The 26,908-nt window shown below is 47.6% G+C and overlaps 1 protein-coding gene across 4 annotated transcripts in view; it reads right to left on the reverse strand.

The window, feature by feature from the left end:
* ABTB3 (ankyrin repeat and BTB domain containing 3) overlaps positions 1 to 26,908 on the reverse strand; it is a gene marked incomplete at its 5' end in the record, with an annotated part of 291,518 nt that overhangs the window by 12,522 nt on the left and 252,088 nt on the right. For all 4 annotated transcript variants that reach the window (XM_082740558.1, XM_082740559.1, XM_082740560.1 and 1 more), the window contains 4 exons: positions 4,404 to 4,485; positions 7,587 to 7,689; positions 12,137 to 12,242; positions 26,478 to 26,656. In XM_082740558.1, coding sequence (XP_082596684.1) covers positions 4,404 to 4,485; positions 7,587 to 7,689; positions 12,137 to 12,242; positions 26,478 to 26,656 — 470 coding nt within the window. The remainder of the gene's footprint in view (positions 1 to 4,403; positions 4,486 to 7,586; positions 7,690 to 12,136; positions 12,243 to 26,477; positions 26,657 to 26,908) is intronic.

The raw sequence follows: 26,908 nt of genomic DNA on the forward strand, positions 1-26,908 counted from the left end.
TCTGTTTATAAAGTGTCCAGGTCGGTGGTTTCAGTGGATTCACGATCTTGTGCGACTGTCCCCCCTGTCTAGTTTTAGAACATTTCCAACACCCCCAGGAGAAACCCCATGCCCGTTACTAACCGTTCCCACTCCCTCCTGGCCTGGTCCTGACAACCACGAGGGAAATGCCCATTCCAGACATTTCGTATGAATGGAATCCTCCGACACGCGCTCTTTGGTCTGGCTGCTGTTGCTTTGCATCCTATTTTCAAGATTCACCCTTGTCACAGATCTTTCCTTCACTCTTTTTTATGATTGAACAATGTACTGCATTTCGTGTAGCCCTTCATTAGCCCAGGGGCATCTGGATTGTTCCCACATTTTCGCTGTTAGGAATCCGGTTGCTAAGGATTAGTTTACTTTTTCAAAGCTCATCTGCCACTCTGCCCTTCTCTCTCCTCCTCATCTTGACAACATCTACCTCTTATACTCTGAACAGTCCCAGCCACTTGCCTTTAACCGAACCTATCACCGCGTTTTGTCTCAGGCTTTTGCCCAAGCTGTTCTCTCTGCTTGGATGCCCTTCCCTTCTTCTTCTTCACTTGTTGAACTTGGCCCCCTCTTTTGGGATCTAGCTCAGTGGTCACATCGATGAAGCCTTCTCAGATCTCCCAGCTGCGACCCCAGGCGATGGGGCAGCACCTCATCCACAAATACAGTGTGACTTTTCCCTGGAGCTTGAAGGCCCAGGTGTGGACCGTCCATCTATGCGTTCCCGTGCCTAACACGGGGCCTGCGTGCCCAGGAAGCATGCTTGAAACAAACACAAGCCCTCTGTTTCCCTTTTGTGCTTGCGTCTCCACGTGCTACCCACCTGTCGCAGAGATGGCAGAGTGCTGATGGTGGTGGCGGAGACTTGGTGAAAGGATCACACAGCCTCATGGCCCCTCCGCTCCCCCAAGCTGATGGGTCCTGGGGATCTGCAATACCACATCAGCGTATGGCGGGGTCCTGCTCTTAGGCAGGTAACAGATTTCCCTAGCTCCTCTCTTTTCTAAGGGCCAGACCAATAACCAGCACCACCACCACCACCACCAGAGCCGTGAGAGGAACTTCCCCGAACACAGGCCCTGCTCCATTGTTTCATCTCATTTATTCGGGTCGGGCTGTGGGCTGAAAATGCCGCTCCTTTAGAAGATGGAGATCCTGGGGCTAATGGGATTTAAATCAGGCCGCCCCTCTCCGCCTTCAGACTCCGCCAACACAGGCCTTTTTCACAAGGGGGCAAAACGAACCCTTAGGAGGCCAAAGGGCCTGTTTATGGAGTTGTTTTTCTTGGCAGCTGAAACCTGCACGTAGCCCGGAGTTAATCGCCTCCTCGGCCTCCGGAGGCCCCCGCTTGCAGGTGCAGCTGTGTCCGGTGCTCGCCTGTGCACAATGCTAAACCGTCTGGCGGGGAGGAAACTCCAGGCAGTTTCATTTGCTAAAATTCTTCTGTCAGCGTGGAAGGGAAGTGAACAGGCCCCTGGGAGCCTCCTTCTGGGTCAGATTCAGCCCTCTTCGGCCTATTTCAAGCCACAAATGAGGCTTTTCTTTTATGGGGATGGGGCAAGCACACAGAGAATTCCCCGGGGGCCCACTAAACCGTCCCTCCTCCTTATAGTAACCCGAGGCTAATGTGACCAGGAAACCTTCCCCAGTCAAAAGCAATTACAGGCCTCAGAGTCCTCTGGGGCGTGCTTTCCTCACGCAGGTCTCTCTCATTCAATGGGTCTGCACGGCAAACATGCACTAGATGCCTACTCTACGGTTCCTATTACAGGAACCTCCCCAATTAGTTCCAGGCTTTCTGGCGTAAGTGCCCCCTTCACGAACATGGGAAGAGGTGGGAGGTGTGCGTTTTCCAGCACTTACTTCATGCTCAGACTCTCGTGGGCCTATGATTCTTTCGTCTGGGCTGGCTGACTTCAGCATCCTGATGATGCCTGGGCTCCAGCCCAGGTTCCGACGGACAGCCCGGGCACGGGCAATTTTTAAAGCTCCTCACATGACTTCAATGTCCAGCAGAGGCTGAGAAGCACCAGCTTGGAGCCCGACACATAGCCAGCATTCAAGAAATGGGGGCTGTTCTTACCACTGTCCCCCTTTAGAAAGGGCATTCCAGGACCAAGTCCCTAGGCTTTGGCACCAGATGGACTGGGCTCCCATCCTGGCTCTGTCCCTAAGTAGCACTAAGACTTGGGGCACAGGATTTAAGTTTTCTGAGCCTCAGTTTCTTCGTCTCTAAAACCAGCAAGAAAAATCCAGATAACCACGGGCAAGCAGAGGTCAGTATCTCATTCATAGTTAAAGCCCCACAAAGGTTTCTTCAGGGTCCTTCCTCCGTGAATCCTAAAGCAAAGCAGCAGTTCTTCTGGAAAATTTCAAACTCCATAGCCATCACTGTTCCAGAAAGGACTGTGGCCACTTGGTTGTCAGCGGGAAGTGTGGTGTGGTGAGACACTGGGGTGAGAAGCTGGGTGTGGGGGCGTGCCAGTGCCCTAGTCCTAGTCTGGGGCTCCAGCCTCCTCACCGCGCCCCTCCCCCGCCCCAGTGGAATGACTCACCCAGATTAGCCTTATCCTTAGAAACCTCATTTGCCCTTTCTCCCTCGCTCAGTGCCAAGTAACCTATTCTACCAAGTCTTGTGTTGAGTAGGAAGGTGGTTTGCAAGTTACAGCTCAGAAAAACAACAACCCTCTTAAATATTGCCAAGTTGAACGCTTCCTCGTGTTGTCCTACTTGCTAATCTCTGCAAGAACCCATGACCTAGAGGTGATAATGATTAAATTGTTAAAAATGGAGGAAATGAGCCTCAAAGAGTGCCTTACCCATAGTTACTTGGGAAGGATTCTTTCTTTTGAAGTTTCAGCATAACCAAAGAAATGAATCTCTAATGGTGGAGATGCAGGCGCCACAACAGGCTTTAGGGGCTTGTGTGAGGGTATGGTGGCTTCCTGGCAGCTCTCTGAACAGCAGGGTCTGGGGGACCAGGCTCAAGGGTAGAGGGAAGAACCACCATCTGGCCTGCCTTCTGACTTGGCTCATACTATGTGGTCCCAGGAAGTATTTTCAGTCTCCAATATATCCTAGGATCCAGCTGAACAGACGGATAATCACTTTCTCTCAAACACACCCCATGACTTCCCACAACTGGGCCTTTGTTTATGCTGTTCCACCGCCTGCGGTACCCCTTCTCTCCTCTCCACCAGACGAGGAAAGGAGCCTCGGAAGGGCTGGTGAAATGCCCAAGGCCCCGTGGTAGATACTGATTTTAAAGAGAATTTTTTTTTTTAAGATTTTTTCTAATGTATTTATTTGACAGAGAGAGATCACAAGTAGGCATAGAGGCAGGCAGAGAGAGAGAGAGGAGGAAGCAGGCTCCCTGCTGAGCAGAGAGCCCGATGTGGGACTCGATCCCAGGACCCTGAGATCATGACCTGAGCCGAAGGCAGTGGCTTAACCCACTGAGCCACCCAGGTGCCCATAGATACTGATTTTAAATAGGAAAATGCTGCATTTCAGTCCCAGACTGCAGCTCTGTCCTCCCGTGTCCAGATTAGTAGCCTCGTCCCGCCGCCCTGGCCATGGCCAGCCCTGTCTCCTGTCCCTCCCACTTGCCACCATCTCCGAGCCGTCTCAACAACCCTCTTGGACCATGAGTCCCCTGTGGACCTGCCCGAGCCTCAGCCACCCGTGTGCTCTTCCCAGGGCTGTGCTTCCTGAGCTGAACTGCAGGAGACCAGGTCCTGCCCTGAGTCCCGCAGATTCCGGCCCCGAGTCCACCCACGCGGACGGCGCATAACTCTGGCTGCTGTGGGGACAGCACTGAGGGAGTGCACTCTTTAAAAGTTGGCTGGCTCCTCATTGCACGAGGCTGACCACAGCTCTGGGACTTCATCCCTGCTGTTCTCTGCCTAGAATCTTCTAACTCCCTTTTTTAAGCCTCAAGGCTTCCTATGGTTCCCCAGATTCTCCTCAGCCCTCACTATTCCAGCCAACGCCTCCCCAGGAGGCCTTCCCTGATTTCTCTGGTCTGAATTGCCAGAGCACATTGGCTCTGCTTCCTCTCTCTCACCCATTCCCACGTTGTACTGTAAGAAATTAATTGCTCAGAGTTACCACCCCCGGACTGTGAGGCCCCAGGGGAGGAAGATCCTTTATCCCTGTGTCCCCAGGTCCTAGCAGAGTGCTAGGCATACAGTAGGTGCTCAATAAATCCTGTAGGGATAAAATGATGGTAAACTGGAGGGGGTGTGAGAAGGGACTCAGAGTCAGGGGACTGAGGACTCTGCAGTGGCCAGTCCACAGCGGGAGGCCTGCAGGGAAGCCCTGTGCCCTGCGCCCACCACACGACGTTCCAGGCCACGGCAGGGTCTCACCTGAAAGATGGGGTACTTCACGTAACCGATCTCTATGCAGGTGCTGTCATTTGTTGGCTTGCTGGACAGGAGCGCTTTGAACCTGAACAAGGACACAAGAAGGGAGATAAAAAGACCCACAAACACATCCGTAGTTTGTGAGAATCTCCACTCTCTGATGAGAGAGACATGTAAAACCCTGTATTCCCCCACTTTGCACTACATGGGCGACACGGCCCACAGACACCCTAAAGCGACCGTCACCTCACCCCAGTATGATGCCATACTTCAATTTGAATTATTTTTTAGAATTTTTAAAAAAGATTTTATTTATTTATTTGACAGAGGGAGACATAGTGAGAGAAGAAACACAAGCAGGGGTGTGGGAGAGAGGGAGAAGCAGGCTTCCCACAGAGCAGGGAGTCTAATGTGGGGCTGGATCCCAGAACCCTGGGATGACCTGAGCTGAAGGCAGATGTTTAATGACTGAGCCACCCAGGCGCCCCTATTTAAAGTTTTTTATTTAAGTAACCTCCCTGTCCAATGCGGGGCTCCAACTTACCACCCTGAGATCTAGAGTAGCATGCTCTTCTGATGTGAGCCAGCCAGGTGCCCTCAAACCATCTTTTTAAATTTAAAGTTTTAGGGACGCCTGGGTGGCTCAGTTGGTTAAGCGACTGTCTTCGGCTCAGGTCATGATCCCAGCGTCCTGGGATCGAGTCCCACATCGGGCTCCTTGCTCGGCAGGGAGCCTGCTTCTCCCTCTGCCTCTGCCTTTCTGTCCGCCTGTGCTCGCTCTCTCTCCCTCTCTCTCTCTCTGACAAATAAGTAAAATCTTTAAAAAAAAAATTTAAAGTTTTAACTTCAGGGGCACCTGGCTGGCTCAGTTGGAAGAGTTTGTGACACTTGATCTCAGGGTGCTGAGTTTGAGACCCACACTGGGTGGAGAGATTCCAAAAAAAAAAAAAAAAAAGTGGTTTGAACTGCTATTTCTCATACAGGTGATTGGAACAGAATGAATACCGTTTGAAAACCCACCTGTCCCTCCTGCAGGACCCATCACAAGGCTGGGTCGTTCATGGGGTCCCTCCTGAGCGCAGGCTTCACGTCCCTCTGGGGCTCACGGAGCGCCCCACCTCCTGTGAGCTCTGCCCCGCACACCATCTTTGCCCCAGGAGGGCAGGGACTCTGCCTTCCTGACCCTGTGGCATCCCCAGAACCCATGCCAGCCTGGATCTGAGGCATCATAGGTAATTAATCATCTGTGGCCTAACGACCTCTCTACGGATGACTTTCCTACTGGGTTTTAGATGTGCTTCCCTGTGATTGACAGAACTGTAGGCTCCGAGTGGGTACAGACCCAGGCCACGGAACATACTCGTACACATTAAGGAAGAAGCTAAGCTATGTCTCTTTTCTTTCTTTTTTTTTTTTTTAAGATTTTATTCATTTATTTGACAGAGAGAGAGACAGCGAGTGAGGGAACACAAGCAGGAGAGCGGGAGAGGGGGAAGCAGGCTTCCCACTAAGCAGGGAGCCCGATGTGGGGCTCGATCCCAGGTCCCCGGGATCATGACCTGAGCCGAAGGCAGATGCTCAATGACTGAGCTACCCAGGTGTCCCTGTGTCTCTTTTCTTAAACTTTTAATTTTGAAATAATGGTATATTTGCAGAAAAGGTATAAAGACAGTACAGAGCTCCTACAGGCCCTCCGCCCAGCTTCTCTTGATGTTAGCATCCTACAGATCCATGGTGTCAAAACCAAGACATGAACATTGGGACAACTTCTCTTCTGCTTTTATATGCATCATAGCCGAAAACCACGTAAGGCACAATGCATTTTTCTTATGGTGGCAAAGCAGACATCTGGGGCTAGTTTTCAGCTTTGGGGGGAGGCAGTGGGAGACCAGGGGAGCCTGGGAAGTACTGGTCACATGCATTCATCAGCAAACATCCTGGAAATGGGCACCCAGTATCCTCACCTCGGCGCACCCCGGCGGCCTCCTTATCCGACATCTCCTTCTCCTCTGTGCGCCCTCACGAATCCCAGTTCAGGTCTTTGGATAATGTGGTTCTAAATGGTCAACTCATTTCAACTCAAAGCGGAAGGACTAAGGGCCATAGCAAAGTTGGCAGGGAGAGGGCCAGGCTGTTGTCAGCTCCATAGTCAGAGGGAAAAGTCCAGTTCAAGACCTGTGCATTTCGGGTGGCTCATGCCAGAGTTCTGGGATATTTGGAGAGCAGGCACGAGATGTTTCAGGCTGGAACCGTGTGAGGGCTCTGGGCCGGGGGAGCTAAAATCCAATCCACACTCTGTTCCAAAAGCTCGGTGCCCAGAAGAACAGGTGCCCTTGCCTGAGTCACACAAAGGCGCTGCTGTTTATGCTAGTGGCTGCTCTGTACTTTAAAAATCATGGTAAAAAACACATAATAGAAAATGACCATTGGGGCACCTGGGTGGCTCAGGGAGTTAAAGCCTCTGCCTTCAGCTCAGGTCATGATCCCAGGGTCCTGGGATGGAGGCCCGCATTGGGTTCTCTGTTCAGTGGGGAGCCTGCTTCTTCCTCTCTCTCTGCCTGCCTCTCTGCCTACTTGTGATCTCTATCAAATAAATAAATAAAATCTTAAAAAAAAAAAGAAAAATGACTATCTTAACCATTTAAAGCATACAGAAATGTTAAGTATATTCATTCTGTTGTGCAACCAATCTCCAGAACCTACTGTGTACCCAATTAAACAACTCCCCCTTCCTCCCCTGCTCCCAGCCCCCAGCCCCGGGCCGCCAGCATCCCACTTTCGGTCCCCATGAAGCAGACCACTCTAGGTACTACCTGTAAATGGAATCCTACAGTATTCATCTTTTCATGACTGGCTTCTTTCTTTGCATAATGTCCCCAAAGTTCATCATGCTGTAGCATTTGTCAAAACTGCCTTCCTTTTTAAGGCTAAATAAAATACGTATATCCCACACTTCGTGTATCAGTTCATCTACTGATGGACATTTGGGTGGCTTCTACCTTTTGGCCACTGTGAAGGTTGTTGCTGTGAGCGCGGGTGCACGAGTGCCCTCTGCTCTTGAACTCTTGGTTTGGAAAAGATCATCTTCCCATCCAGGGAAAGTACCACCAAAATTGAATTTCAGAGAACAGTAACAGCAATGGCCACACTCCTGATTCAGCTGCTTTGGAAGCTGACAGTACGTACCTGGGAGAGGCCGTGAATAACAACACTTTGTGAGCATAGAATGGTCTTCCTTCTACCAGAAAGGTAACATCGGACATTTCTTTATTGTTCAGAAAATGAGGATCTAGAACAGGAAGCGGGGAAAGGGTTGCTTTAGTGAAAGAAGGGTGGCGTTTGCATTCCTCTTCTGGAAAGTGCCAAGAAGAGCGAACAGGGAAACCATGGGGATATGGTATTCATTGGCGAGACAGTGACCCAAAAGGGGACAGACAGAAACAATCACAGGAACACTCAGATTACTGAAATTCAGTCTTGCATAGGAAATCATAGCTGATTGTGATTAAAAGTAGTATTTCCTCAGAAGAGACTCACCCCGAGCCCCATGCAGGTGACTTCCAGATATGAAAGTTATGCCCACCTTGCCTGTTAAGAATGCCACCCCCCACCTTTGCTCCTCCTTCTAGGGCTCAGCGCTCTCCCTGCCTGATGGAAAAGGGGTTTTCAGGTGATTCGAAATCCAAGCCCTTCTCTGCCAGAGTCAGAGTCACTCGAACCAGTTCCCGGCTCTCGTCTCCCACAATAACAGAGAGAGTAGAGCCGCTGCTTACTGAGCCCTTAGGACGGGCCAGGCACTGTGCAAGCTGGCAGGCACATGCGCCAATGCACTCGGTCCTGGGAGGCAGGGACCCCTGTCCGTTGTGCAGCTGGGGACACGGGCACACAGACGTTCAAGCCAGTGACAGGTGGAGGAGCCAGGATTTGAACTCGGGCATTCAAATTGGAACGCCTGCCTTGTTCAGCACTAGGATTCCTCCCGCCCTCCCTACTCTGCCCCAATCTGCCTGTCATTTGAGCCACGGAGACCCACAGCTCCTGAAGGTGCCAGTCTGTCCACTCCTCGGGGCTTCTGCCGCTTGGGAACATCCACTAACACCCCTTACCCTGACTGGGTGCCACCCCGCTCAGGTCCTAAGTCAGTCTGGACCCAGGTTCAAGGGCAAGGTGGGTCTAACCGCTGGTGGGGCTTCCTCTTAGGTCACCCACCCTGAGCCCACCTGGGCTGTGCTGCCCCAGGGAGGACCTTTAGAGGACTCTAAATGGAAGATGACTTTTCTGGGGGTTTCTGCATCCAAGTTCTGAGTCTGAGGATGTGCTGCGTTCCCAGCTCATGGGAAGAAGATTCTTTCTGCAAAATGTGCCTTGCCCGGTGCCTCTGGTCCCATGAACGGCACCACCATCTACCGCCCAAGCCAGGGATTCGAAGGCAACAGGACACCTTCTTCTCCTGGGCTTAGCCAGACCGAGTCTATCACAAACACTGGCTTCTCTTCCTCCTAAGTGTTTCTCGATTTCCCTGTTTCTCTCCACCCCCAATGCCGCAGCTCCCCCAGGGCTACATGGTCTCTTGTCTGGGGACCAGTGGGAGCCTCTGTTGGTCCCTGCCTCTGCTCTTGGCTCCTCAACCTGATGGTCCACTTCACCACAGGCATCCTTCCTAAAGGCAGATTTGATCACACCCCTCCTCTGCTCTAAACCTTTCCATAGCTCCCCAGAGCTTCCAGGAAAAAGTCCCAACTTCCTAACGAGGCTCCTGGTGATGGGGCTTCTGTTGCCTTCTCTGGCCTCTCCCCAGTCACATCCCTGTCAACCAGCATGCATGCTGAGCCACACCAGTGCTAAACACTCTCCCCTCTGGCCCTTCCCCTGCTGTTCCTTCTACTCAGAACACTCTTCCATCCCCTTCCAAACCCTGTTCTCCCCAATGTGGTCTTCAAGCATCAGTGCAGACACCTTCCATTAGTAAGCCTTGCCTGATTCCCCCGCCCCCCCCTCCCCCAGATGGACCAAGCATGCCCTACCTGTGCTCTCACAACGCCTGAAGCCAGAAATCTCAACTGTGTGACCTTGGGCAAGCTATTTAACCTTTCTGAGCCTCTGTCTCCCCTTCTGTTTAATGGGAATGGTAATACCCATTGTGCATCTACATCCGAGTTTCTGTGAGCATTACATGAACTTCTGCAAAGTACATAGCAACACGGCGGACACACAGTACTCATGACCCTTGTTCCACAGTCTTGTTCTGAGAGCCTGTGGAGGACACCAGGCCTCTTCTTAGTTGGAGGACCTGCTTGTTGCTAGGCCCTTCTCCAGGGCTTAAAGCGCTATGCTGAAATGAAACTCCTGCTGCTTCCTTTGGCTGGGTTTAGGCTGGGGGTTTAGACCAATCCCCTGCATTCCTGGGGGCCATGATGCCAGTCATTGGGCCCCCCCGACAGTAGTACCTTGGACCCCTGGCCTGGCCCCACTTTGCCCAGATCCTGCTGTAACTTGAAGCCAGAATTTAGATTCCTGGCGACCCTTCTCTTCCAGCCTTTGAAGGGGAGGTGGCCCCTCAGCCCCCGGGTGGCCCCAGAAGGTGGCTCTCCATTCACATTTCTGTCGCTACATATAGCTACCTCACTTCTTCCCATTAGAAAAACTTGAAACTTAGAACATATCAAAAAAGCATAAAACAGTCAAAATCACTTATAATCCCACTATCATTAGGTATTTTATTAAAAAACTCACACACTTCTGAACAACCCAGATGAAGAGAAAAGAGGCTACCGGAGATGTCCTCGGAGTTGACTAAAATTCCCTTCTCCACTTGCTTTAAACACTAAAGGTTTGGCGTAACCTTCTCCTTCTGAACAACCACCCCCTCTCACTCCTACTGCCCACCTCCAACCAGCCCCCACTCCTGTTTCCCAAATTACTCATGTCTCCTACCTGTGGTTCTTTTAACCATTCTCTCCCAGAATTCACTGGGAGGGCAAGAGGACAACGCAGTCACAAAAAAATCAGGCATCAGTGGGCTACAGCCCCCACCACTCCCTACTGTCTTATAGGGAACCCATTTCACTCACTTATATGGCCTCCTGGCTCTTCAGAAATTCCAATCTGGGACCCTAGTCATGAATCACACCTATCTTGCCTTTAAAGCAGGTCTCTAAAGGGCCACTGTTTGGCGACTTTCAGTCATCCTAGCTGGAAATGCTCTACTGAAGAGGGAAGCCCTACGTTTTCCATCGTGCACTTACTCATAATTTTATTCTGCCCTCTTTCTCCTACACAGTAAGCTTTGAGCCTCTCAGGCCTGCCTGTCTTCTCTCAGTGCTAACCCCTGAAATTCTAGTGCGTGGCTTGAAAATGAGGCCCTTTTAATTGCAGGTGAAGGAAAGCTCAGCAAATTCAGGAGGAAAAAAATGTTCCCTCCTCGCCTATAACTACAGGAAAGCAGATTTTATGCTGTGTCATTGAATGGCCTCTGCAAATGCTGGCTCTAACGAGGGTATCTTGTAAAGGCACCGAGATGTCAGACAGGATTGCTACGGCCTGGGAGTGTAACAAAACGTCAGTCTCTGAAGTCTGTTAATATGATTGGTCTTTGCAATGCGTTGCCCTGATAACATTTTAATTAACACCTGCTTTCTATAAGGTGGAAATATTCGTGGTTTTGGTACATTGTATCCAACGGGCATAAAAAAAAACAGACAAGATTTGACTTGGTTACTAACTTTTTTGTTTTAGCAAAAAGTGGTATCGTTTACATTAGCAAGTTATTCAGGACTTCTCACTAATTTTAACTAGTGCACCTCTTCCAAACGTAATGGTTTTGTTAAAGAATCGCATTTTCAGATGCTCCCATCTCTCAAAGGCTTCCCAGTCTTTACAGGAAAAGTTCACAGGAAGTAGGAAAGTCCCCAACCTTCCCTGGAAAAGGCATTCTTTATCTTTCATATTTTATCATTTCCCAGGCAGCGAGGAGAAAGGCCCCTGCAGCAGGAGCCTCGTATATCAGGCTTCAAGGCAGCCAAGCATTGCTTTGCTTTTTTTTTCAGACCGATCAGCCAGCTTACGGCAGCCCCAGGATCCTCTGAATGAAATCAGTGCCCGATGAAAGGGTTCTTCTGGAAAATTCCAGAAGCTGGGACTGCTAGGCTGGGGCCAGCCCCATGCCATGTCCAAGCAGAACAAACAGGGATTACTGCTACTCGGATGGGATCTCAGAGTGATCCGTCTCCTCAGCTCGAGTACACTCTGTGTGTGTGTGTGTGTGTGTGTGTGTGTGTGTGTGCATGGGAGCACTTGTTTCCTCTCCTCCTCCGTCTGTGCAGAGGGACTCCATCAGAGGAACACTGCTGGCCTGTCACTGTCCCCTGCTTGTTCCTCCTCAGGGAGGAATGGGGACTTCTTAGATGAGAGGGTGAGGACGGGGCTAGGGGGAGAGCTGCCCGCACAGCTCAGCCTTCCTTCAGAATGGGGAAACCACCTGTGCAGGAAGTGCACGGGCCCTGGGTCTGTCTCTCTGTCTATCTCTGTGGGATGAAGTCCTTCAGTTAGAGGGACGAGGTATTGGCCAGTCTCCTGTCCACATTTCCAAGGTGTAGTCTCCAGCTATCCTGTGATCACTGGTACCACGATCTCTACCTGCCGGACTCCTGTATCCATCCTCCGTGCCCTCCAGCACCGCCTAAGATTCTCTAGGGGACTTTGCTACCTCTGTGGGCTCCAACCACAATGCCACTCACCCAGGCGCGAGGTCTGCTTGCGCTTGATCTCCGTGAGCTTGGGGATGGGGTAGGGCCCGTAGCAGTGGGTGAAGATGACGCACAGCTGCTGGCTGATGACCTCGTTCTGCAGCAAAGAAAGAAAAGTTCATGCTGCTGGGCCCTGCACGGCCTCATCCAAGCTGTCAGCAGGAATGCCTGCCTCCCAGGCAAGAGGGGCCCGAAACTTTTGGCAGGTTCTAAGGCCCCCCACCTCCCCTTCGCCCCCTCCACCAGGCCTCACACCACTCAGTGTGTTTCGCAAGCCCTGCATTTGCTTGCTGTGTTGGACTGTTGTCTGTTTCTGGTCTGTTCACTGGCGAGAGCTTACTTTGTAATTAAATCCTTCCCCCTCGCTCCAATCAGTTACCACCCATCGGAAAGCAAGTTTCACAGCTCGCAGAGTGGAAAATAAGTTTTTACCCCAATCACACCTTGATCAATACTCTGTAGTGCTAGAAGCAGCGAATTATCCTGAAAGCAGCAGCAGGAAGCCCTTGTGATCCCATGACTGCTCTCCGATACCCAGACACAAATGCTCCTGATTCAGCTTTCTTAGGAACGTGATTTTGGTGCTGAGGCATATCCGGATCCAGGAATGCTCAGCTGAATCACTTGCTCCAAATAAAGGGGGGAAACAAGTCCTGTGGTACAGAGCGACAGCTGCCTCTGATCGCCCAGGGACAAAGGAGCCCGTTTCTCATTGCCCCGTGTTCTTCGTGCTTTTGCCTCTCCCCGCTGGGCCCCGCTGCTGATCATTAATCTGCCTTCATCTGCAGGTGCGTGGGAGGGAAGCCACAAATCATGGCATCTGATGCTTTTTACTGGGTGAAGGGGATTGAAACCAGGAGCTGAAAATGGGGGTGAGGTAGAAAGGCATTTACAATATATTACGGAAAGTAGGTTACAACACAGTGTGTACCGTGTATTTTTGGAAATAAAACCCTCTACACATATATACTCAGATTGACAGGTACAGAAAACATCTGGAAGAGTAGGGTTGCCCCCTTTGGGTGGGCTCACGATGTTTTCCCTTTTCAGTTTTATCGGCATTTTCTATGACCACGCACAATAAATATTATTTTTGGTTTTTTTTAAAAAGATGGGTTTGGAGCAACTGATGACGTCCGTGGTTTGAGATATTCTTGAACCTCTTTCATCGTGCTCCCGAAGCAGGATACAGCTCGACACATGAAAAGAGAATCAACCGTTTGATTCAAGACACCACGATGCCAGGGGTGTGATCCACACAGGTGCCTACAGGGACGCAATCAATATTGGACAAAGGAATTCTGCTTTCAAAGATGACGTCTTAGGACCAAAAGGTGTTAAACGCTCCTCTTGACATCCACAAAGCGATAGCCGGTCTCATGGCTTCCTGTGGTTTCTCAGAGTGTGGTCCCTGGACCAACAGCATCAGCATCACCTGGAGTCGTTGGAAATGCAAATTCTCTGGTCCCGTTCCAGACCTTCTGACTGAGAAACACTGAAGGCAGGGCCCAGCAATCTTGATTTGAACGAGTGTCCTGGTGATTCTGGGGCTCTCTTGGGTTTGACCTGAGCTACAGCTGTACATTTGCTTCCCCTGGCCTTAAGCCTGTGCCTCAAGATGGGTTCCAGAGACCACCAGCAGCGAAGAGGCCTGGGAGCCGGTCAGAAAGGCAGATGAGCACCCCAGGCCCACTGAGTCAGGATCCATGATACCGAGCTCTGCCCATAATTCCCAGGCACACTAAGGTTTGAGGACTGCCGTGCACTGGGCACAGCTATGGCGCCCCCCCACCCCGGAGACTGTAGTCCCCGAATCCCTGGCACTGAGAATACCATGAGATAGCACGCCTGCAAATATGTTCCATTACAGGGCAAAAGGGGCTCCATGAGGGTAATTAAGGTTGCTAACTAAGGTTTCAATTGACCTTAAAGTAAGTATATTATTCTGGATTATCCGGGCAGGCCCACTGCAATCACAAGAAGCCCTTAAAATTAGAGGCAGAAGAGGATTCAGAAGGGATGGGGGAGAAGAGGAAGTCAAGGGATTTGAAGCCTGAGAAGGACTTGATGTGCGGTCGCTGGTTTCCAGATGGAAGGGACCCCATGGCAAGCTTGAGTGGGGGAGTGCGGGCAACAGCTCTGCGAGAGGAATGGGACCCCCAGTGGCAGGCAGCAAGGAAGTGGGGCCTTAGTCTTACAACCACCAGGAAGTCAATTCTACCCAAACCTAAATGAGCTTGCAGGTGCATTCTTCCTTGCAGCTTCTGGAAAGGAACACAGCCCTGTGGACACCTTGACTTCAGGTCTCCATGACACCCTAAGCAGGGAGGGCAGCGAGATACTGTGTCTGGTTTCTGTGGAAACCACAGAAAAACAAGCAAGTGTCTAACCACCTCGGGTAATGGAATGAAGGAAGATGTACTTCCTGGACTGGGTGGCCTGGGGTCAATGTTGGCAGTGAACACTCAGGTTGAGAGTGTGTGCCCTTAATGTGGTGGGAATGGCACTTGACCTCTGTAGTCCTCTGCTCTAAACCCACAACCTCAGTCTAACAGCAAGAAAAACATCCCCTCTTCCGGGAGAGGGCATCCTTTATGGTATATTTGATTAGGACTCCTCAAAATTTGTCAAGGTCACCAAAAAAACGAGTCTGAGAAGTGGTCTTGGCCAAGAGGAGTCATGTGGTGTTCTGGATGGGATCCTGGAGCAGGAGAAGACACAAACACTAAGGAAATAGGAATAAAGTATGGAATAATGTCTCAGTGTGGGCTCATTCACTACAACAAATGTACCGCGCCACTGTAAGATGTTAATAACAAGGGAATGTGGGTGAGGGGTTGTGTGGGGACCCCTGTGCTGTCTTTTCAATTTTTCTGTAAAGCTAAAGCCATTCTAAAAAATGAAGTCTATTATTGGCGAAATAAACCCCCCTACCCCCTGAGGAAAGAGGATGATTATGATGAAAGTATTAGAAGTTCAGGAGAAAGAGAAAGAGGAAGAGTCAAGGGTCAAAGTGGACACTGGCCATTCCCTGGGCTTTGGTCACATATCCCCTAAAGTTCTCATGAATGTGAACATCACACCATGTGCTAAGCCATGTGGCCATTCACGCGTTAATTCTTTCTTCGACTATTGACTGGGCATCTGCTAAGCGCTGGACACCACGTGAAGGTTGATGGTGATGCTCCCAAGGTCAGGACCCAAAATGCTGCTTTTCTCAAGGCTTTCAGGCCACCTCTCTTTCAGACACCAGCCCCCCGCAAGAGAAAACTCCCCACTCTATCCTTGACTTCCTCTGGGTTTGTTGAGGTGTCTGCTCTGTACCCTTTCCTGTTCCTTTCCTCCAGGTAGAGGGGTTGTTGGTCTCATTCCCTCTAGTTCCCCAGCACCCAAATGAATCACAACCCCAGGAGGGCTCCTCCGAGCAAGAAGGGGTGCTGTAATTAGTATCAGTTAATAGCTTCAGTGGGGAGAGACCCGCTGAGTTAGATGGTCAGTTTGGGGTATCTGTTGGATTTGGTTAACTCTGGCCTTCAACTGGAAGGCAGCAGAACGGAGGTGTGGGTAGGTGGGGTAGGTGTGCTGGGAAGATACTTATACTCTCCTCTGAGTTGTACATTTAAGAGAAGTACTTTTAGGCGAAGGCGTGGGCTGGATGGGTGGACGTCTGGCTGAGCTGAGTACATGGCACCTGGTTAGCAGTGGTTACTGGTATGCTGCTAGGGACCAGCCATTCAGGTCTCTCATGGAAAATGCTGGGTGTGCACATGGTGTGAACTTGGGACTTGAGGATTCAGAACCATGTGGCTCCATAGAATGAAAGGGGAGTGAAGTGAAGTTCTTAATGTCACGGTTGGTAGGCAATGCCTGAGGGGGGCACCTGTGAATTTGGGGATGACATCTTTCCTCTCTTAGACCCTCACTTCTCTCCTAAGAAGACACAAAAACATTTTCTTTTCTTCAGAAAGGAATGCTGGGATTGATCCCCAAGTGCCTTTTTAGGGGAATTAGGCAGGGGTTCTACACAGTGGTAAAAACATGGGGCAGTGGGGCCAGATGGGGTTGGGTGCCAATTCTGGCTCCTCGTTCACTAGCTCTGTGACCTTAGGAAAGTTACTCAGCTTTTCCGGGTCTTGGCATCCTCTTCCAAAGTGGATTAAAAATATCTGCTTGCTGAGGTTGGTAGGAGAACTAAAAAGGATCAGATCACAGCGTACCATTAGACTGAACCAAAGGAAAGTGCCGAGATTTGACCATTTTTGTAACCCCTCAAACGAACAGCAATTTCCTACAATTCAAACCAATCTCTCTTTTTCTAGATTCTAAAATGTCATACAATTATTGGCAGCTTTTAGGGAGAGAAAAAAAAAAAAAGACCTCACTGCATTAAATACACACATCCGTTTTCAAAGACCCATTTCAAATTGTGAAATGCTAAAAGGTGAAAAAAGCCACATCTCAAAATCAGGAGATGCTGGAAATATTGTTACTTTCAGGGGGACAATGGCAATGAGTTCTCTGCCTCAGTCCATTGTCAACAGTGGTTTGTCCCTAGATGGGCCCTCCTTTGTGGGATGTGCTGGACTGATCTGTAAGCAATGGGCCTCTCTCTCGAACACACCCGGAAAAAGTATGGGAAGGGCACCAAAGAGATGGGAGGGCCACCGGAGTTCCCTGAGGTCAGCCAGAGTCCCATGTCTGTCACTGGAATTGTGTAAAAAATGAAATCGAACACACAATAAAGTGCTTTTAAATAGTCACCTGTGTATTCTGATATGTCCCCTCTATTCATGGCAAGTGATGCAGACTTTCTGTTTATGGTAGTACTTTAACATTTCCTTTCTAAATGCATTTAACAGATGATAAGTTGATGTAAAGGAAAATATCAAACAAATAATAACCCGTGACAGTATCTTTTAGTAATAAAAGGGAAATCAGACATTCTCAGATGAAGGAAAACTTAGAGAATGTGTCACCAGGAAAATTCCCCTAGAAGAATGGTTAAAGAAATTTCCCTAAATTGAAAGGAAGGGATAAAACAGTAAGCTTGGAACCTCAGGAAGGAAGAAAGAACATGGTAAACAAGAATATGGGTAAGCATAATAGCCTTCTTTCTCCTCTTGAGTTTCCTAATTACATTTGATTGTTGGTACAAAAATTGTAACACTGTTTGATGTGGCTTTAAATGCGGGTAGAGGAAATATTTAAAGACGATTATGTCATAAGTGGGGGAGGGTAAATGGGCATAAAGGGAGGCAAGGTTCTTTATTTCACTTGAACTAGTAAAAAGATGGTACCAGTAGAATGTGCTGTTACATATATATAATGGAATACTGCAAGCAACCACTAGAAAAGCGATATGAGACTGTACAAAAGCTATCAAAAAAATTACAGACAAATAAAAATGGAATTCAAAAATATGTTCAAGTAGCCCACAGGAAGGCAGGGAAAAGAAAACCTAAGGCAGAGAAACCAAACAGAAAACAAAAAATAAGATGGCAGATGTAAGCCCTAAAATATCAAAAAATATAAATGGTCTAAATATACCAATTAAAAGACAGAGATTGGCAGAACGGATGAAGAGCTCAACTATATGTTGTTTACAGGAAATCACTTTTTAAAAAATTTTTTGTTTTTTATTAACATATAATGTATTTTAGCCCCAGGGGAAGAAATCATTTTAAATATAATGAAAAAGGTAGGTTGAAAGTAAGAGGGTAAAAAAAAATTATGCAAACCTTAATCAAAAAGAAGCAGGAGTGGCTATATTATTATCAGATAAAGTGGATTTCAGAGCAAAGAAAATGAACAGAAGCAGGGAGGAGCATTATTTAATGATAAAAGGGTTAATTCACCAAGAAGATATTGCAGCCCTAAATGTGTAGGCGCCCAAAAACAGAGCTTATATGTGTCTTCTATGTGATTCTGAGAGAACTGATAGGAGAAACAGACAAATCCACAATTATAGTTGAAGACTTCAACACCCCTATCTGAACTGATAGCATAGGCTACGAAGACTCAACATCACCATCAACCAACAGAATTTTCCTGATACTTATAGAACACTCCACTTGAACATAGCAGAAAACAGTGTTTTCAAGTGTCGATGGAAGATATCACGATAGACCATACGTAGGGCCATAAAGCCAAACTCAAAAACTTAAAATGATCAAGTAATACAGAAGGTACTCTCTGACCCCAGTGGAGTCAAACTAGAAATCAATAACATAATAAGAAAATCTCCAAACATTTGGAAGCTAAACAACACATGGCTAAATAATCCGTAAGTCCAAAAAAAAAAAAAAAAAGAAAGTTCCAGGGGGAAATAAAAAAATAACACTGAACTGAATGAAAAATGAAAATAACATCAAAATTTACGGTACACAGCCAGAGCAGTGTGGAGAAGGATATACACGGTATAAAATGCATATATAAGAGAAAAAGTCTCAAATCAGTAATCTAAGTTCCTATTCGAGAACCTGGAAAAAGAAAAGCAAAATAAACCTAAAGCAAGCAAATAATAAAGGTAAGAGCAACAATCGATGGAGGTTAAAATAGAAAAATAGTAGAGAAAATAATGAAACACAGAGTGAATTCTTAGAAAAGACTGTCAAAGGAAAAAATAAAGAACACATATTAACAGAATCAGGAATGAAACAAGGGCTAGCACAACAGACTACAGACGTCATAAGATAAGAAGGGGGATTACGACGAACAACTCTACCCACATAAATCTGTCAACGCAGATGAAATGAACCAATTCCTCCCCAAAAAAGTACCCTAATGCATCCAATATTAAAGAGATCACCTGAATAGCTGTATAGCTATTAAAGAAATTGAATTCATAGTTGAAAAAAACTCTCCCCCAAAGAAATCTTCAGGGTCAGATTGAAAAGGAAGAAGTACAACTATCTTTATTTGCAGATGACATGATTATCTAAGGAGAAAATCCCAGTAGATCTACAAAAAATTCCTAGAATAAACGAATCCAGCAAGGTTGGAGAATACGAGATAAACATAGAGAAATCAATTGTATTTCTTTGTCCTAGCAATGAACACATGGACAAAAAATAAAAATATATACAATTGCTCAAAAAAGGGAGAAATACATTTAGATAAATCTAACAAAACACGACTTGTATGCTGCAAACTCCACAGTATTGATGAAAGAGATCAAAGACGATTGGGACGCCTGGGTGGCTCAGTTAAGTGGTGACTCTTGATAGCGGCTCAAGTCATGGTCTCAGGGTCGTGAGATGGAGCATTGCGTTGGGTTCCCCGCTCAGCAGGGAGTCTGCTTTAGGATTCTGCCTCATCCTCTGCCCCTCTCTCTGCTCTCCCCCCCTCAAATAAATAAATAAATCTCAAAAATCAAAGACAATCTAAGTACATGAAGAAATACAATTCATACACTGAAAGATTTAATATAGCAAAGAGGTCAATTCTCACTGTATTGACCTAGAGGTTGAATGCAACGCCCATCCAAATTTCCGCAGGATATGGTTGTTGTTTGATACAGTAAGTTTATTTTAAAATTTATATGGAGGGGTGCCTGGCTGGCTCAGTCAAAGGAACATGTGACTTTTTATCTTCAGGTCGTGAATTCTGAACCCACACATCGAGGGTAGAGTTTAATTGAAAAAAAAAAAAACAAAACCAAACCCAAAATTGATATGGAAAGCCAAAGAACATGGCTACCATCATTTTTAAAAAGAAGAATAAAAAAATTTAAAAAAAAAGAAGAAGAAAATGGAAAGAGTAAGTCTACCTAACTTCCAAATTTATTTTACAGCTACACTAATCAAGATGGTATGGTTAATGGTGGAGGGACAGACACAGATCAGTAGAGCAGAGTGGAGACCCCAGAAAGAGACCCACATGAATATGCCCAACTTGTTTTTGACAAATGTGCAAAAGTTATTCAATGAAGGAGAGACAACCTGTCCAACAAGGGAAGCTAAGATACCATCCCTAGGCAAACCAACAAAAACACAAAAACCAAAAACCTTGATGAAAGTCCTACACCTCATACAAAAATGAATGCAAAACGACTCAGTAGAAAACATAAAACTAAAATTTCTAGGAAAAAATATGAGGAAATATTCATGATTTAGGGGAAGGCAAGGAGTTCTATTACTTGATGCCCAAAGTGAAATCTCCATTAAAAAAAAAACAAACCTGATCCATTAGATTTCCTCAAAATTAAAAGCTTTTGCTCTGTGAAAGATCCTGTCAAAAGGATTTAAAAAAAAAAAAAAAAAGCTACCGAATGTGACAAAATAGGTGCAGACCACCTATCTGACAAAAGATCTGTCTCACTCAAAATCAACAGCTAAAAATCAGACAACTTAATTAGAACACAGGCAAAGACACAAAGAGACATTTCACAGAAGAGGATGTACAGATGGCAGATAAGCACATGAAAATATGTTCAACACCGCGAGCCATTTAGGGAAATGGAAATTAAAACCACGAGATGTCACTTGCACATCTATCAGAATGGCGGAAATAAAAAAAGAGCAGTAATGGCAAACTGCGAGGATGTACAGAAATGGGCTCATTCCTACTTTGCTGGTGGGAATGTCAAACGGTACAGCCACTCTCCAAAACAGTTCAGCACTTTGTTTAAAAACAAATCACACAGGGGCGCCTGAGTGGCTCAGTGGGTTAAAGCCTCTGCCTTCAGCTCAGGTCATGATCCCAGGGTCCTGGAATCAAGCCCCATATCGGGTTCTCTGCTCAGCACGGGGCCTGCTACCCACCCACTGCCCCCCACCGCCGCCCGCCTGCCTCTCTGCTTACTTGTGATCTCTGTCTGTCAAATAAATAAAATCTTTAAACAAAACAAAACAAACAAAAAACCCCAAATCACACAGCTAGCGCCATACAACCCAGCGATCACACTCCTGGACGTTTATCCCAGAAAGAGGAAGACATACATTTGGATGAAACCTTGTGCACGAATGTTTAGAACAGCTATATTTGTAACAGCTTGAAACTGGAAACAATTCAGCTGTCCTTGACCTTTGGTGGGTGAGTGGGCACGCAAACTGTGGTATGTCTGTGCTACAGGGCACTGCTCAGCAATGACAAGAAACAAACTATGAATACATCCAACAACCCAAAGAATCTTCCGAGAATTGTGTTGAGTGAGAAAATCTCATTCTAAAAAGTCCTATACCGTATGATTCCACCAAAATTACATTCTTCTTCTTCTTCTTCTTCTTTTTTTTTTTTTTGAAAATATTTAATTATTTATTTGATATGGGGCTCAGTCTCATGACGCTGAGATTATGACCTGAGCCAACACCAAGAGTCGGATGCTTAACTGACCGCGCCACCCCAGCACCCCCAAAATTACATCCTTGAAATAAAATTAGAGAAATGGAGACCAGATTAGATGTTGCCAGGGGGTAAGAATGGGGTGGCGGCTGAAGGGAAATGGGTTTGGGCTGAGAGTACAACATGAGGGAATCCTGCGGGGGATGGAGATTTCTCTGTGTGTTGGCTGTATCACATCAATTTCGTGGTTGTGGTTTTTTACCATAGCCTAGTAAGATACTGCCAGTAGGGGAAACCGAGCAAAGGCTATATAGTAGTATATAAATTGCATGTGAATCTATAATCTCTAAATCAAAAGCTTAAAAAACTAAGATGTTTCAATTAAAAATTGAGAAAAAATAAAACTGCGTACAAATCACAAGAAAAACCCCCCCCACAGATAAGGTCTTGTCTCTGAAACCTCCAGCGGTGATCTAGTCACCACGTGTGGAAGGACACTACACTTTTCACCATGGAGAATGACTCGTGCAATCTGATTTTTCCCTCTGATTCTTATTTGTCCCCCTGCATCAGTCACCTTGCTCTTTTTCCTGTAACCTCAATACACCAAGCACGTTCCTGTTAAGAGCCTCAGCTCCCCACTTGGAATGCTTTTGCCCCCCAGACCTCTGCACAGCTGGAGCTTTTTCCTCACGTCAGTGGTTGTTCAAACGCTACCTTCTCAGGGAGACCTTCCTTACGCCTTGTCTACATTATGCCTTGCCTGACGACTCCTCCCTGCAGACACTGTATCACTGTATCCTGTATCACTGTATCACTGTTTCCTTGCTTACCAGGTGTCTGCCCCTCCCCTGGACAGAGCAAACCCCAGGAGAAAGAATGTGTCTGTCCCATCACCACTGCGGCATAGTCAGACCTGGTGACTGTGGAATGATTCAATGCCCTGGGGAGTTACGTGTGGGAGAAATGGACCAGGAACTTTCTTTAAACAGAAATGGCTATATTGTTCTGTTCCTGGAAAATCTAGAGATGCTGAATTCCTTTGAAGGTAAAATTTAGAAGAGAGAGAAAAAAATAAACCCAACATACACACACCTGCAACCAGATTTCAAGTAATGTATGAATGAGCTCAAGGCAAAGATGGGAAGGCATATGCTTTACTTTATAGGACAGCTGTATTTCTGTGAGTTGACCAGAAAGTGAATTTATTTCTGGGATTTCTATCTCCTTATCCACTGTTTCTTATCCATCTGATAAAACCAGATACCTGTCCACACAGAACAACAGATGTGATGTGAACAGGACTCCTTTAACGAAGGAGAAGGAACAATGCCGGCCGGTTGTGTGATGTGTGGCTACCATCATCCTCCAATAGGTCGCAGGGGAGGGCAAGCTTTGTAGAGCTATCTCAACTCTTTTTCTGCCACCATCTTTCTCCAGTCTTCTTTTGACCGTAAGGATATCACTCATGTTCTGGGAATGCTTGGCCTCACACCATAGTCATGGGAAATCAATCACCTCTTTCCTTCTACTGCCAATATACATAATGTGTAATACCCCACTTCACCAGTAGGGGTTGCCACTGAACCCCTTATAAGAGCAAACCCAACTCTTCCTGAGTGCGCCATCCTTCCCAAGTGGCTTGCTCCTGACAATTTGTTGCTCCTGCCTCATGCCTGGGTCCCTCCACCCTTGAAGATCACTATGGCTGATGGGGAGCAGCCTCTAGTCCACATCTCCTGGCAAAGGCTCCTCCCTTTTTCCCCACAGCCCCGCCCCAGCCATTGGCTGTCCTTTAGCGGGTAGTAGCTGAGTGGGGCATAAGGGGTCTGCTAGGGTGTAGTAATGTTCTCTTTCTTGGGTGAGGTGCTGACCACACAGGTCTATTTCACTAACATGAAAACTCGCTAGGATCTATAGTGACGATCTGAGCACTTTTCTGTATGTATGTCACACTCCAAAACTCCAGCTTACTTGAACTTACTTAAAAAACCTATGGATTAGGTTTACTTAATATACAGGATGCCTCAGTAATTTCTGGAATTCCTACTATAGCCTAAAAATGGAACAAACAAAGACCAAGAAACCAAAAACAAGTTAGAACTTCTAACTCTGGGGCGCCTAGTGGGGGCTCGGTCATTAAGCATCTGCCTTTGGGTCAGGTCATGATCCTGAGGTCCTGAGATCAAGCCCCACACTGTGGCTTGGTGGGAAGCCTGCTTCTCCCTCTCCCACTCCCCCTGCTTGTGTTCCCTCTCTTGCTGTATCTCTCTCTGTCAAAACAAAACAAAACAAAACAAAACAAAACAAAAAACAAAACAAAAACTTAGGAACAACAAAACAAAACAAAACAAACAAACAAAAAAACCTCTAACCCTGGGAACAGATTTAGGAATGTTTTCCACTGAAGTGGCTTCTTAGGTAATTGCTAAGGTGAAAGTGCACTTCATTCATTCATTCATTCATTCATTCATTCAAAGTTGGCAGGCTGAAGAGTGACGGGCAGGGAGGGTTTGGTTTTGGATGCTTCCATCAGGTTTTGCTCTCTGTGGAATCGCTGTGGCTTGTTATGCTGGCACTCACGCTCCCGCTTTGGGTCCTGGTCGGGCTTCCATTAGGTGCAAATCCAGCCCAGAGGGGGCCCTGAGACTCCGGACTGAGGCTAGGCTGCTGATGAGAATATCTCATGAGAGCTGCTCTGGACCCCAGGCCAGGTGCTCCGCAGCGGCTCGAAGAGCAGACGGGCCTCGTTGCTGCCACTCTGCTGCTGGGCCAACCCTGCCATCCTGAGAAAGGAGCTCTCTGTGCCCCTCTCACTCTTTGGACACCCTGTTGGCCCAGCCTGGCAAGGGGAACCCATCTGCCCTTTAGGGTCAGAGGCCCATTCCTCCTGAGACTTCAGGGGCCTCACTGTCCTAGAGGGAACCTCAGAGTTCTAGAAAGTGTGTTCCGGAGCAAAGGGGTAAGAGGCTGGTGCTAGAGCCAGGCTGCCTGGGTTCAAGCCCAGCTCTGCCACTTAACTGTGTGACCTTGGGCAAGTGATCACCTGCTCTGTGTCTCAGTTACCCACCTGTTAAATGCAAATAAGAACATTCCCTCCTTCCAAGGTTGTTTGTGAAGATTGAGTTAATCCTTATATATAGTAAATATATAATATATATAATATATATATTTTTCTATAGTAAGTATACATTATCTACTATAAACAAAACATTTATAAATATATATCATCTTCTATAGTAAATATAAAATATATATTTTAGCTTAAAAAATTCCTCATTTGTGTCTTGAGACAGTTCATTATAAAAGGGTTCCAAGGTCAAATGAGTTTGGGAAACACCCGATTGCCTTTGTGAATTAGAGTATTCGAGACTCTGCAGGAGAGAAATTGGAGTAACCCAATGTTACTCCAGCATCTTTCTGGAGATGAGCTCACGGCCAAGAGTCTAGCCTGTTCTCAGGTCAGTATTTGTGGCTGGTTGGTACGTGCGCTGCAGTGGGGTGTTAAAGGTTCTGAGGGGATGGTTTCTACAGAGCTCCCTCTGGGAAACAGTGCCGCATCCTCTCCTGAGGCCGTCTTTACGGCAGAGTCACTTGCAAAGCCCGCACTAAGTTGCAGGGATAGTTTGAAGGGCGCTGACTTTTGTTATCTTCACAACCACCCTAAGAGGTTAATATAATAATTATTATTTGATAATGATAATAATAATAATTATTATTATTATTATTTTTTTTAAATTTATTTTTTATTTTCAGCATAACAGTATTCATTATTTTTCACCACACCCAGTGCTCCATGCAATTCGTGCCCTTTATAATACCCACCACCTAGTACCCCAAACTCCCACCCCCAACCCCTTCAAAATCCTCAGATTGTTTTTTAGAGTCCATAGTCTCTCATGGTTCACCTCCCCTTCCAATTTCCCCCAACTCCCTTCTCCTCTCTAACTCCCCATGTCCTCCATGCTATTTGTTATGCTCCACAAATAAGTGAAAATAATAATTATTATTAATTATGATTAATATATTATAATACCTTATTATCAGGGAGGGACACTGAGGCAGCTGGAAGTTAAGTAACTTGAGTGGGGTCACAAGGCTGGGAAGTGGCACAGCGAGGCTTGAATCCCTGTAGTCTGGCTCCAGAGTCCACGCTCAGAACCGCTGTGCTATACAGGCCCTTGGGGACCGCTTAGAAGCTCCAGGGTGCGTGGAAACTAACAAACTCTTCAGAGTGTCTCAGGCAGACTGGCCACGCCTGGTGCTTCCGTGGCCTTGGTGGTGGGGCAGCGGTCACAGTCTCCCACTGCCCTTGGCTCTCCCCCCAAATGGATGGCTGGGGGATGGGCCCATCTCTGCTGTCTGTCCTCAAAGCTTTCCAGTGACACACACAGTGAACCCACAGGCCTGCTGGCTAGGACCAGACATCTATGTGGTAGCGCCAAACAAGTGACCCCAAAGACATTTTTAAGAATTGATCTCCTAATGGCCTAAGGGCTGGACTGATGTTTTAATGGGGTTGCAGCATTTCCCTGTTGCAGGAATTAGGAGGCCCCTGAGGAAGGGGTGACACTCATCTGATCCTCTGTACCCAAATAGCTTTCTCCAGGGCCTGGCTTTGCAGGATTCTCGGCAGGGTCCGTATCCCGTTGACCCAAGGGGGTCAATTCCCGTTGAATTCCCATCTGCCCGTCCAGGCCTGCTCATGTCTCTGCACCTCCGCTGACACCTTCTCTGACCGCTGACACCTCTCAGAGCCCGTGACACCCACTGTACACTGTTTCATAAACTCAGAGGGCCTTGGGCCACATGCGAAAGCACCCAGCTTTCGTCTTAATTCCCTGAGATAGAAGGTATCTCTCTACTCTGTCCTCTGTGCCCAAACGACAGCACAAGTAGCTGGAGCAGCTGGGTGTTTGAGCCACCAGTGGCCATGACCGCGGGATTCCTACCCAAAGGGCAGGACCAGGCCAAGGGACTGGCGAGGTCGTGAACCTCCCGCCTGGTTCTCTGCCACCGACGGACCGCAAGGGCGTTAACCTTCTCCTACCTTGCTCGCTTTCAAGATCTCAAACATCAGGGGCAGGCCTTGGGTAACGAGCTCCTCTGTGTACTCTTCCTCCTGAATGGTCTTGAACTCCTTCAGCAGGCACTGGATGAGAGGCCTGCGGTGCTGCTGGAAGGCGATCCGCAAAGACTCCAGCCACGTGTGCAGCGTCCACGGGACCCCTGGGAGGGGAAGGGGAGGGCCCGGAGGGGAGGAGAGGAAAGACAGAAAACAACCACAACAGAAGGTGTGTTTTTATCTGCAAGCGGGCCTCTCCCCAGGACAGCACCAAATGACGAGACCAAGACAAGAGCCGGACGTGGGGTGAACAGCGCCAGTGTTGCTTTTTTTTCCCTGAAGACGTGTGGATGTTGAAATTGAAGCTCATAATTCAGGTCCCTTAGCTCTGGGTGCCCAGCTGCGCACGCCGTCCA

The sequence above is a fragment of the Mustela nivalis genome (assembly GCF_964662115.1).
Source record: "Mustela nivalis genome assembly, chromosome: 7".
NCBI classification, from domain to species: domain Eukaryota; kingdom Metazoa; phylum Chordata; class Mammalia; order Carnivora; family Mustelidae; genus Mustela; species Mustela nivalis.